Source organism: Coenobita brevimanus, chromosome 39 (genome assembly GCF_032717465.1).
Source record: "Coenobita brevimanus isolate Jiangsu-jjx chromosome 39, ASM3271746v2, whole genome shotgun sequence".
Lineage (NCBI taxonomy): Eukaryota > Metazoa > Arthropoda > Malacostraca > Decapoda > Coenobitidae > Coenobita > Coenobita brevimanus.
In genome coordinates this window covers 1086840-1100878 of record NC_136992.1, presented here as the reverse complement: position 1 = coordinate 1100878, position 14039 = coordinate 1086840, and the positions used below count along the sequence as shown (strand labels likewise).

Sequence of the window (14039 nt, the reverse complement as noted above, 5' to 3'; positions counted from 1 at the left end):
TTCATCATCATCATTATCATCATCATCATCATCATTATTATTATCATCTACTTCTTCATCATCATAAGACTTCATTTTATTCATCATCATCATCATTATCATCATCATCATCATCATCGTCATCATCATCATCATCATCATCGGAAGTATCATCATCATCTTCATCATTATCATTAATATCATCATCATCATCATCATCATCACCATCAGCATCGTAAGTATTATCATCACCACCATCGTCATCATCATTATCATTATTATTATTATCTACTTCATCATCATCATTAACAGTTTTACAGAGCTGATGAAAAACCCTGACAATTAGCGGGTTAACAGTGCAAATTATCGATGACCTTAATTATCAATAAAGCAAAAATATAAATACTAACTTTACACCCACATTTCATAACCAGGATGAAAATTACAAAATAATTCCAGATCAACTTAGGTCAAGGTACTTTGCCCTGCCACAAAAACCCATTGATATCTACACTACAAAAAGACGCCTGTATTATACGAATCTTTGTGTATTCTCGTCAGTGTCGTAAGCTCCCTAACACCTCTTCCTTAGCAAATTATTCTTGGATATGGCTGGTTAATATCCTTCTGTACGTTACTTAAGTAGAGTATGGCGATACTGGAAGGATTTATATAGACAGAAGAGGACAGTAAGGTGTAATAAGCAAAATAAGTCGCTTAGGAAAAGGAGTCAGGGAGCTTCCTTTAACGACGAAAATATGGACCTTTGAAGCATCATCCCTTTATCACCAGTCAGTTTCTTCTAAGGCCGCGTCCAGACCATATTCTTGCTGGTGCTGGCGGGAATTTTGAATCACTGTAACCCAAACAAATGATCTCACTGGACGCGGGCGCGTGCAGGCGAGAACCTTTATGGGTTGCTATAATCCAGAACTCCCGCCAGCACCAGAATGTATTCGGTGCGGACGCCACCTAATGGTTATCTCTCTGTGCCGTATCTACCCACTCGAGGAGATAACAGATCACGTACACTCGCCAGCTAAAGTTCTGTCTAATCTCTTGCTTTTCTGTCTACGGTCTTTCAAACTTGGCCTCTTAAACAAAAGCAAATGACACGGATGACACAGATCAATGGCCAAAGATCTATGACCAAATAAAGTAATCGGTGTCAGATGCTGTGGAATCGCCAGACTTATTTTCAAAGCCCATAGGGAGAGGGAAAGGAGACAGGAGACAGGACTTTTGCTGGAGCCTGTACGCTACTGATTTTGGACACTTGAAGCATTGACCATCAGCAAGTTGTCTTCTTTTTTCTTTTTTTCTTACTTTTTTTTTGTCTCTCAGTGACAGGGTGTAGACTCAAGGCTCCATGAGACTTTTTTGACTCATGACTGGCTCAGAAGAACTCGAAGTACTGTTAAAACTATGGGCATCTTATTGGTGTAAAAGGACCTCATTATTAAACATCCTTCCATCAACACTCTATTTGTCAGTTTCTTTTTGTTCCAGTTGCTGATTCAAGATGGTGTCACGCGAGTTTTTTTTTTTTAATTGCAATTATTCCACTAGGCAACTGTTTTGATGGCATTTTTTTTTTTTTAATGAGTTTTTATCTGTTTTCTGATGCCCTGGTTGTTGATTCAAAATGGTGTCACACAGGCTTTTCTATGCATTTTTTTTTCCTAGCAACTTAATTTTGGTGGCGACTTTTTCGGGGCTGATGGTGACTTCTCCTGGCGAATGCAACATAGTTCTTTTTTTCTTATATATCTTTTTTAATAGATAACAGATTGTTGCAAAGATAGAGTTGCCAAAAAAAAAGTTGTCAGATTAGTTGCCAAGAAAAAAGTTGCCTGAATAGAGTTGCCAAAAAAAGTTGCCAGGATAGTTGCCACAAAAAAGTTGCCAGGATAGAGTTGCCAAGAAAAAAGTTGTCAGGATAGTTACAAAAAAAAAAAAAAGTTGCCAAGATAGTTGCCACGAGAAAAGTTGCCAGTATTGAGTTCCCAAGAAAAAAGTTGTCAGGATAGTTACAAAAAAATAAATAAATAAAAAATTAAAAAAAGTTGCCAGGACAGAGTTGCCAAAGAAGTTACCAGGAACTCAATCGTGTGTCGTCGACTGTAGGAGCTGCCTAGCATGGGTGAACTGGCCTACTGCAGGTACCCTCCCTCCTTGTGTTCTTATGTTTTAATCAACAACCCTGACTGACTTCACAGGGGGATGACTTCAAATGCACTCGGATAATACAGACGTCTTATTTATAACAGCACTTCCCTCGACATACTAAGGGAAGGAATAATATACTTTAGCCATTAAAAAAAAAAGTTAAAAAAAAAGGTAAAGCAAGCTAAATATATCTTACATTATAAAAAACTGTATGTATTGGCCCCGCTGAAGGAGGCAATGGTTTATGACACAAGTGAGGGCAGTGTTAAAGGTAGTAAAGGAGAGTCCGTAACTCCTCTCCCTGGGCGATTTAGTCTGAATAGGACACCTTTTATATCCCCTTGCATATCACTGAGGCAAACTATATCTGTACTAAAAATATAAAAGAGAATATCAAGGTATAATACACAGACTAAATCGCCAGGGAAAAAGTACTTCGAACCCCCCAGTGCCATCTTGAACACAGCCCAAAATCTCATAAAAAATACACATATAGAAGCCCTAATACAAACTTGAGTCACTGTCCTGTAGTGATATAAAACTTTAATGGCTATGTTCTTCGCCCCTTCTGTACGATATTGTCATTTTTTAATATATTTTTACTTTTGTCAGATGATTTTTTATTTTGAATTTTGAGACCTGTTATAATGGAGGATATTTTGATGTTTCCATTTACTCCCCAAAAATTATATATATACCTTTTTTCGTTATGATGTTTTATGGTCAAATTCTGGTGCCGTGTTTACGTGAGGCGGTGAAGTCCAGGTTGGGCTGAAACTACTTTACTCTCTCTCTCTCTCCCTCTCTCTCTCTCTGCTCTCTCTCTCTCTCTCTCCCTCTCTCTCTCTCTGCTCTCGCTCTCTCTCTCTCTCTCTCTCTCTCTCTCTCTCTCACACACACACACACACACACACACACAATTTATTTATGTGGGCACAATAATCATTCACGCAAAGATTTTCGGAACTGTGAAAAAAGATATCGATTTATATTTCAATTATTTTTCTAATAGGTGTCTTTTTTCTTTTCTTTTTCTTTTTCTGTCTTTCTTTTCTTTATCTTTCTCTCCTTTCTTTTTTTTTCTGTTTTGCTTTTTTGGGAGACCTCTCGTATTGAAGGGGTTGAGAACACGGCCGTAAGATCCTGTCACATATTGCATACCCTCTGTTGCAAATGACGAAAAGAAAAACTAAAAAAAAAAGAAGAAACAAAATAAGCACATACTTCTCACAACTATTGGTCAAAAAACGACAAATATACCACAAGAAAAACCAAAAACATGAACAACGAACGTGAAAAAAACACAGGTACAAAAAACAATAAAATAAAATGACACATAAGGTAATTTTCAGGTGTCTATATTTACCTTTTGGGGGGGAGGAAGAAGCGAGGGAATAAATAGGTAAATAAAACGTAAATACTGAGACAAAACCACTCACTTACACTCGTCACGAATCACCGTTTGTGGGACGTATAAGGGAAATAAAGGCAGGGATGACAGACAAATGAGCATCACTTTGAACTGGCGACGTAGGGGGAAGCCGAGTCAACGTAGAGTCAGATGGGGTCAACGTAGAGTCAGCTACAAAGCCCTTTCAACTCTCCTTCCTCACTAACTTACAGGAATTATAGACGAAAGAACGAAAGACAGAGGACAAAGATGAATATTATCACTCACAGATGATGATAATGTTCACCTTTTTCCTCTACTTCACGTTTCAAGCGTTTATAAATCCAGTCACGAATGAGAGGGAAGAGAGACCAGACTTTTGTATGTGACTGTCAAAGCTCACTCAGTCCTCAGAACAACAGATAAAATAAAGCTCACTGAATCCTAAAGCTCATTGAATATCAAGCTCCAGAAAACCATTTTAATATGAACGTCATGTAATTTTGCTCCTCATAATAAAGTTTCATGTCATCTAAGAGTTAAAAAAATGGCTTGCTTAACTCCCAAACGACAGCTGTGTTCTTGTGATTTCTACTTTGATAATTTTTCTAGCAAGATAATTTTACTAACAAGGCGATTTTACTAGCCAGAGGACTGTACTAGCCTCGGGGATTTACTAGGCAGGGCATTTTACTAGCCAGAATATTTACTAGCCAAATTATTTACTCAGTCTTTCAAGGATTCAGGTGAGCTTCTAAATGAGGGCTGAGTCACAGGTAAGACGGGGCGTGGAAAATAAAGAACTGGGAGAGACAGACGATAGGGTACAGTGCATCCAGTTAGCCCTGACCCTTATAAATAAAAAAATAAATAAATAAATAAATAAATAAACAGGAAAGAAGCAGGGAATACAAAAACAAGAACCCTGGATTTTTGCTAAGTGCTCCCCCCTTTTGGCCCCCTCCCCCCTGTTCAAATTGCCCCCCTTCCCTCCCTACTCCAAGTCCCCCCCTTCCCCCTGTCCCTCCAACTCACCTTTCACAGCGTAGTCGCAGCGTTCGATGTGGTAGTAGGTCAAGGGCAGGCCACCGTCGTCCTTGGGAGGGGCGAAGGTGAGGAGACACGAGGTTGAGAAGATTTCCGACACCTGTGAGACGGGGGGAGAGAGGGAGTGTTAGATTAAGAAGAGAGAGAGAGAGAGAGAGAGAGAGAGAGAGAGAGAGACAGACAGACAGACAGACAGACAGACAGACAGAGACAGAGACAGAGAGAGAGAGAAAAAAAAAAATAACATACTTTCCCACTCTTAAACACACCAGAATAAGGTAACCCAACAAAACAAACCACTGCATCCTGTACCTCAAGATTGGTAGGCGGGCTGGGTTTGTCTTGCATGTTGATCTTGACGTCTTTCGTGCTCTCGCCTGCCTTGTTAGACATCTTAATCGTGTACTTGCCACTCTGGTCTCGGCTGGGCTTCTTGATCGTATACACCACCTTCTTATCCAGCACGTTCACCTCTACCTCCTTCATGCTCATCGGCTTCCCACCTTTAAGAAGTTTAGCCTCCACCTTCGAGATCCTGGCGCCGGGGACTGTGGTAAAGGAGATAGTGGGTGAGGAAGAGCGACCAGGTGTAGTCAGCATGGAAGATTTCGTGGCCCCTTTTCCTCAGTGGTTTATTTTGCTTTGTACAGCTTTTTTTTGGTGGTGTGTGTGGGAGGATTTGTGTGTGTGTGGGGGGGGGTTTTGTGGAGTGGGTTTGTGTGTGTGTGTGTGTGTGTGTGTGTGTGTGTGTGTGTGTGTGTGTGTGTGTGTGTGTGTGTGTAAATAAATCACTAAGACAAAGGCTTTACGAAGGGTCCAGTGCCAACAAGACGCGATCCAGAATGCTATACGTCGTTTTTCTCAACTTGGCAAAATCCCTAAAAATCCCTAATCCCTTAGCAAAATCCCTAATCCCTCTCTTCTCAGCTGATGGCCAAGTGTAGTCAGATTGGAAAGTCGATTTAAAGAGAAACCAAGGAGACACATTCCAGAACTCACGCTCACTGACTTACGTGCAACCAGGAGTATTACAATTTAATATTATGGGAAACGGCAAAATTAATCAGGAAAAACAAACCAACTACGAGTATATTAATCTACACTCTACGAACACTTGGACGTTTACATGACCCTGAGACCATAACAAGAAGAACAAGAACAATAATTACAGGAACAATGAACGTCAGATTTCATTAGCATGCTGTTCTTCACGACACTGAATACGGATCACTTGTTGACGTCGAGAGAAAGAACATAACTTGCCTGGCACAATCTATAACATGTGAACAGTGAACACCCAGGAAACCGGTCAGAATATGTTGGGTGGAAGAGAGACAAAATAGTGGTTGAATTAACTTCTTCTTTGAGGTTTTGGCCTATACAGAACCTAATTTGGGAGAGTTTGAGCAGAAGAGGTGAGAGCCGGGAAGGGAGAGGGAATTTCCAGATTTATAATTGTCTCAACTTCTTTCACTTTTTGCACAAACTCTGATGTTTCGCGATACACAAAATTCATCTTTAGAGTTTGAAGAGAAAGTGAAAGAAATGAGACCCAAGAAGGACGAGGGAATTTCCAGGGGTATAAACGTCTCAACTCCTTTCGTAGTTTATTCCAACTCTCTGAAGATAGGAAATAAAGGGAAAATAAGGACTTCAAACCCTTAACCTGCGTCTCTCTCCCACCCAACCTTTCCACATATCACGGTTCATCTACAACCCGGTACATAATCCACTCCTTCTGGACCCTCTCATCCCTGGGACAACTCTAGTGTGCTATTCCAGACATCGCTAAACAAGTAAAAAATAAATGCGTTTCAATAACGTATAATGAACGAACGGATGTATTTACCAGATACGTTCTCTAATCTATGACACGAACAGCCACGTACTATAGTCCTTTTACCTTAACCTGGCCCAGAATTTCTCCTTTTGCAGTTGATTTCACGTAGCTCAGTGGCAGAATAACCCAATACCTCAGCATCCATTCCATTGCACTTCTTCATGACTAGCACCATATTCTAGTGTTAATCTCTTGCTACAACTCAGCAGTGAAGATGGAGAGATGGTAATTTTAGGCCAAGTTAGAGTAAAATGGGTATAATACCACATCTTAACAGCCCTCTAATGGTCGGGAGAAGTCAAAAATTTTATACCATTTAACACCAGACGATTTCATTCACCTGAGAGACTGACAAAAATTTAGGAGAGTTTTAGAGGTACCATCAACCCCCTCACTGTTGGCAGAACTCCTTTATTTTACTTACTGGAAGACGATTTTATTCAGCTGAGAGTAAGTTCCTTGTTCTCCCTGGCTAAGGAAGCTCCCTAGCACCTCTCCCTTAGCGATTTATTTGGGATACGGCTGGTTGATATCAATCTGCGTGTTTTTTTTGCTTCGTATGGTGGTAATTGATTAACGTGACAGTGAAGGATCGTGAGTAATAAGAAGAATAAATCGCTTAGGAGGAGGCGTTAGGAAGCTTCCATAACCGTACTGTCGTCGGTTGAGGATGCTCCCTAACACATTTTCCTAAGCGATTTATTTTGTCTATTACACCTTACAGGCCTATTCTGCGTTACATAAATCCTTCCAATTTCGCCTTACTTTGCATAAAAAAAACTAAAGAATATCAACCAATCCTATCCAAAAATAAATCGCTAAGGAAGAGGTGATAGGGATTGGATCATGGGGAGAGTGTTGCTGGTACCCTTAACCCTCTCACGAACGGAACAGCTCAACTAATCTATTCCAAGTAACGAAAGACGAATGAATCACGGAATAATTGTTTCTAATGCACTCCTTTCTAATCTAACAGCATAGGACAAGTTAGAAAAGACGAATGAATCACGGAATATTCTCAGTTAATCACGGAATATTTTCTCTATAATACTCTCTTCGTCACACCACAGGACAGGTAACGAAAGACGAAATGAATCACGGAAATACTCTCTCTCTAATGCACTCTTTTCTAATCTAACAGCATAGGAGACTCCAGTGCACTCCTCTCTAAACAGCCTAGGAGACTCACGCGCGTTGGGGTCCTTGGAGATGGCCATGGGGTCTGTGGCAGGGGAGAGAGTGGTTTAGAGAAAGTGAGAGAGAGAGACAGAAAAAAGAGGGTATATAAGGTGACAGAGAGAAAAAAAGAGGGCATACAGAAAGACAGAACCAAAGAAATTAGGCATAAAAGGTGATACAGCCAAAAAATATACGGCATATAAAGTGACAGAGCTAAAAAAATAGGGCATATAAAGTGACAGAGCTAAAAAAATAGGGCATATAAAGTGATAGAGATAAAAACAGGGCATATAAAGTGATAGAGATAAAAATAGGGCATATAAAGTGACAGAGCTAAAAAAAATAGGGCATATAAAGTGACAGAGCTAAAAAAATAGGGCATATAAAGTGATAGAGATAAAAATAGGGCATATAAAGTGAGAGTGCAAAAAAAGGGGGGGGGGATATAATGTGATAAGGGGTAAAAAAAAAGAGAGCGTATCTAAAACGGCCTTCATTTTCATCCAAAAGACGAGACAGGTGAAGAAGACTCATTAGACAGGTAGAGACAGGTGGAGAAGGCTCGTTAGAGATGATTATAGAGTATTGGATGGGCGTCAAGGGATGTGCAGTCGAGACAAAGAGAAATGAAAATGGAAGAGGAAAAGGAAACAGAAAAAAAAACTTCATTGTTAAGGGATGTGTAGTCAAAAAAAGGAAAAGGAAAAAAAATATTAAGGGATGTGCATTAAAAAAAAAAAATACAGAAAGAACAAAACAAAAGACAAAAAATTTCATTGTTACGGGATGTGCAGCCAAAAAAATAAATAAAAGAAAAATTAAGCAGATTATAAAAAAACAAACTCATTGTCTTAAAATATGGCGGTGAATAAAAAATCTGAACATTGCTCTGAAAAGTCTGGAGATTTGGCAAATTGTGGCATTAACAGGAAACTTTCAGCTGGGGTAAAAGAGGAGGGGGAGGGGGTTCCGGGAAGAGGGAAATGGAAGGAGAAGGAAGGGAGAATATTATAGAGAGGGACAGGAAGAGGGAAGAGGAAGGAAGAAGGAAGGAAGGAAGGGAGAATAAGGAGATATAGAGAGGAGGTTACACAGAAGAGGATTGACTTCACACACTCTGGTTTTGACTCCAGTGCTACAAGACGTATTGTTAAAACTGCTCACATCTCTGTGGGGAGTTTTTTTGTTTATGTCAATATTATTGTTATTATTCTAGGGAAACTCTAAATCGCCACCACTGGTTTACTGTCGGAGGTACAGCCTTCACTCTTTGCCATATCATAGTCCTTTGACCGCATTATCTGACCAAATATCCTCCTGATCCGATTACTGGAACCCGGAGAGGATCCGGAGCAGAAAGTTGACGTAAAAGCTCAAGAACCACTTACGTTAGAGGAATGACGCTGTTATGGCGTACACTTCGGACATGACCAGAATTCCCCTTGGAGCTAAGATACGAATAACTGTGTATGTTTGGAACAGAAAATTGCGAGTGTGTCGTTCTGTCTCGGCTACCTCCCTTTCTTTGCGGGAAGGAGCCTAGATATAATAATAATAATAATAATAATAATAATAATAATAATAATAATAATAATGACTAGTGACTTACTGGTGTAGGGAACCTCAAACACAAGTGGCTTGGTGACGGGTCCTTCAATAGGCTCCTCAGGCTTGATGCTGGGTGGCTTCTCTCCTTCACCCACACTCAGCTGACACGAGGTCTCCAAGTTGCCACACACAGCCTGGCGGAGGGCAAAGGCTGGGTTAGGCCAGGCCAGGGTATGGAAGAGCTGTGTCCAAAGTCAGTTACAGACAAAAGGAAACAGGGAAAGTAAGTGAGAAAGAAGATACGTAATTGTAAAGATGTTTGATACTCACTTTGAGCTCGCCCTCGTGTGCCATGGCGGCTTCCTTAATAATCAGCTTGTGCACGGGTCCCTGCTTAATGATCTCGAAGTTGTCGCCTGGCACCACCTCCTCGCCCTTCAGAATCCAGGTGAGCGGGGCATCGGGGTCGACCAGCTCCACCTCGAACTTGGCAGGCTCACGCTCGAAGGTCTGGACATCCTGAAGCTTCTTCTTGAACTTGTTTTCGTCTGTGTTAAGTCAAGAGGTAAGATGAAGGTAAGAGTACATTATTTTTTATCAAGTTTCCAAAGTAACTTGTGTGTGTGTGTGTGTGTGTGTGTGTGTGTGTGTGTGTGTGTGTGTGTGTGTGTGTGTGTGTGTGTGTGTGTGTGTGTGTGTGTGTGTGTGTGTGTGTGTGTGTGTGTGTGTGTGTGTGTGTGTGTGTGTGTGTGTGTGTGTGTGTGTGTGTGTGTGTGTGTGTGTGTGAAGTCAGGGAACAGTATAAAGAACAAGGCTTATATTTTTTACTATTCTCCCTAAGTAATCAATTTTCATCTGTGGAAGTCAAGAGGCCGAACACATATATAACACGTAAAAATAACTGCACATCTTTCCCATTAACCCCGTCAATACGAAAACGTCTATTGTATTCTATGCCGTTCTCAGACGATTACATTCGGATTAGGAGAGAGTTTTTATCATGAAGGCTTATATATGGCCTTTATTAATCCCTTTAGCACCAGAGACCTTCCCTAATTTTAAGACTGTCTGGAAGTAGGAAGGATAAGCAAATAAATAAATAAATAAATAAAACTGAATCAAGCCTTAAATGCTGTTCAATATATGCCAAAAACTTAGTACCAAACATCTCCTTCACACATCTAAAACATCCTATCATCGATTTTACCCTCCTACTTATCTTCTATCCGTTTAGATTGAGTTCCCATCCACGCATCTTATCTCCTATGCACATACACCTCTTTCTGACACAATATCCCATCTACATCTTCGTCCCCTCCTCTCATATCCACCTGTCATTACCTGTAGCTCGCTGTTAACACTCCTCCTTCTCATTGTCATCCCACGTCTACTCCTCTGTGATGATCTCCCTATACCATGTGCCTCTTCTCATCAGCCCTCTTTCCGCCTAACTATGACCTCCACTCAGCAGTCACATGACCCATTCTCCCATATTCATCCCTCTGTCATATTAATTCTCCCATCTATCCAACAATCCCCTCTCTCCCTGACTCCGACCTCCACTTATCACCCACGTACCCCTTCACCCACATTCATCCCTGTCATATCACTCCTCCGGTCTATCCAACAGTCCTCTTTCCCCCTGACTCCGACCTCCACTTATCACTCACATCACCCCTTCTCCCACATTCATCTCTATCATATCACTCCTCCAATCTGTCCAGCAATCCTCTTTCCCCCTGACTACGAACTCCATCAGGCACTCACACTGAACGATGACCTCGCACATGGTCTCATCGGCGTTGGTCTTGCAGGTGTAGTGGCCGCCGTCATCCATGGTGATGCTCTTGAACACCAGCTGTCTCTTCTTGCCATCCTTCATGATCTTGATGCTGTGGAGGGGGAGGAGGAGGAAGGAAAGAAGAAGGATTAGAGCGGCTTTTTCGCGGTGGTGTGTGGCGAGGGAAAGCAAGCAACAGGAGAAGGTAAGCAGGTTCAAGGTTCGCGCGCTCTGGCTCTCATCTTCAGCGCCTATGCTACGTAATGGCTTTGAAACGACCCTTACTAACACCCCAACTGAGATTTAAGTATAACATTAATTTTCCTTACGATCATCCTTGACAGAAATACAACAGAACCAATTTAAGACGATATATTGACCTTTACCGAGAATTAGATTTCGTGATAAGCATATTTCAGCCTCACTGTCATTCCTTGGCTGAAAAAAATAGTCAACTAAAGCCAAGGACATATTTTATCACCATCATTAAACTACATCTCACAAATAAATGGGGTGATTGAGGTCCAGGGAAGGAAGTCAATTATCATCATTATAACCCCAACCCTGTTCCCCATTATTACACGGACTGGGTAGGATTCTGAAGAACAAAAATCAAGAAATTTTCATAATGATCACATGGTCCAATTGTTCGCACATCAAGTACAAAGCAGCTGAAGTGAGGGTAGTTGTCTCCAGCGACTCTATACCACAGTGGCCGTGGGATGAACTCAACAGGCGTCCAGAATGTCAACTGGTCTAGCATCTAAGAACCACCACGATGACACCGTGAGGTGATCCAGCTGCTGCAGCTATGGGTTAGGTGTGAACTCTCTAAGGTTATAGTCTTAGTAGTGCAGCACGTCTGTATGGAAGCAAACCACCACCACCTCTCTGTGGACGAAGATGGGGATCTGTGGCCCTTCCATAACATGAGAATAAAAGGGATAGTTTATAATATTTGAAGTTATTCAACAGTAGCACTGTTTCGCGGTAAAGTTGGTGCATTAGGTTAGGCTTAGATGGCTCATCTCTTCTCGTATTGGAGACTGGTGGACATAACCCTAAACCTGCCCATATCCAAAATGTGAAGAGATAAGACACGGAAACCCAACCTAAACAGACCCAACCTGACAATAAACTAATTCAATTAAGGCTAATATTTATGGAGTTACTTCCTCGTGTTATGGATGGTTGGCAGGGAAGTGGTGGTGATATTCTTCCATACGTCTAGTCCTCCCTCCGGCTGGGCCAGAGGTCGCAGGAGACACCACCATTGCCAGAGCCGCGGGTGTGGTGGCTTGTAGGGTGTCATGTCGGAGTTCATAGTTAATATGATATGACATGTCATGTGGGTCTAGCCTAGGATACCATGTCTCTTGTAGACCATCTGAGTCTCAGAGGTGACTAAGTCATTAACTTTTGGCTAACCTTGATGAACATTATACGTAGTGTACAGAGCCGTCATGTACTAGATACGGCGAGTAATGTGTAGTATATTAAGCAGTACCGACTGAAAGTCGATGCATTAAGAGATAAGAATGAATAGATCATAAAGCTGAAGCTCGTGCTTGTTTAGAATATTGCATTGCTGACTGAGTGGCCTCAGGAGCAACATCAGAGAGAGATAGAGGCATCATCCATGGCCTCGTGGGGACAGGGGTAGTGGTTGCCCCAAAGCATGGGAGCTGGGGGAGGTCACAGGCCCCAGGGACAGTGGGAGGAAGGAGGTGGGAGGTTATGGGTTTCCCAGGGGCGTGAGGCCCCAGACGCGTCTGCGGTCTGCTGTGCTGCACAACTGGTCCACCTCTCTACCCGCTCTCACACTTCAGGCACAAAAATATTGGGAACAAGAGATCACTCTGAAGCAAAACAGCTGCAGGTGTGAAAAAAACAAAAACAAAAATTCAGTTGGGCAGAAAGAAAAACATCTATAGGGGTAAAGGCACACCGGGTAGAGAAGTCAGAGATTGGTATAAGTTCCTTTGGTAAAAACGGACTGTATGCAAAGTCTACATATTTAGCTTACATACTGACATATCGACTCCTGTGCAATGAAATAGCTGGATACTTAAAACAAGATATTAAAATTTTGTTGTTGTGAAGCACAGCATCAGTGCAGAGGGCAGAAGAGTGGACAGGACCTCTCGACACTGGTCCTACCGCTGGGCAGCTCTACTATCTCGCTCTTGTACGTATTCAAGCATGTCCTCTGTGCTCAGTGAGGTTTCAGTGGTAATTACGGCTAAATCTTAGGCTTTCTGAGCTACCATAATACCATCATCATCAAATGACAGGTTCCTGTAAGAAGCACTCAGTGAGACAGAGCTCAACATGCTATTCCCTCCGTGTAGGGGCGAAGACAGCGGTCACTGCTGCCACCAGCGACCAGACAAAGTGACGTGGGTGTCACTGTCACACACAGACAGGATCGCCAACATATATTCGGCCACGACAGCACTAGCAAACCCGAGAGCAGGTAGGAAGGGGGGGAAGTAGACGTCTTGGTTTAGAGGAGCACAGGTTTTGTCTCCCAAATTATATTATCAGGTTTAATTCCGGTACCGGTTTAAATGTTGGTTTATGGTATTCGCGCCGCATTTTAAAGTTCATTTTCAGCTGTTATGAATGACATTATGTGGTGTCTTCCTTATCTGATTCTTAGTAGTGGGGCCCAAGTCATGTCAACAAGTCTGGTCCCAGTGGACGACGTCAAGTAAGTCTTGTCGTGGGAGAAAAGGATATTTGTCGTAAACCTCCTTGACTGTCACGAAATATTGTGAAGCAACACAGTGGTTCACTCAGCCCTTCCTGGTTCCACAGTCTGGAGTTAAATGTGCACGCTGGGGTTAGACTTACTCCTATAAGCAGTCTCATAACCAACATAAGCCTAACTCCAGCGCAAAATATATCCCAAACTCTGAAGTAGTTGTGAGGGTACAGTTGACCCCACTTCGAAGCTTCACCACAGTTTCGAAACAGCTTTCGGAGTTTAAGAAGAATTTAATGGAGTTGATAGTAAACGGAAAGTTTATTAAAGAAGTCGATAACAAGGCAAAAAAAAAAAAGAAAAAATAAAATACCCAGTCCACCTTTGACCTTTGTTGGCG

General features: G+C 41.8%; 1 protein-coding gene across 6 annotated transcripts in view; it reads right to left on the bottom strand.

Annotated features, from left to right (window-relative positions):
• The window catches only part of bt (projectin protein bent), a 269793-nt gene that overhangs the window by 112938 nt on the left and 142816 nt on the right, over positions 1-14039 (bottom strand). For all 6 annotated transcript variants that reach the window (XM_080270134.1, XM_080270136.1, XM_080270137.1 and 3 more), the window contains 5 exons: positions 10920-11044; positions 9483-9700; positions 9214-9346; positions 4898-5133; positions 4574-4685 (listed from right to left, as the gene is read on the bottom strand). In XM_080270134.1, coding sequence (XP_080126260.1) covers positions 4574-4685; positions 4898-5133; positions 9214-9346; positions 9483-9700; positions 10920-11044 — 824 coding nt within the window. The remainder of the gene's footprint in view (positions 1-4573; positions 4686-4897; positions 5134-9213; positions 9347-9482; positions 9701-10919; positions 11045-14039) is intronic.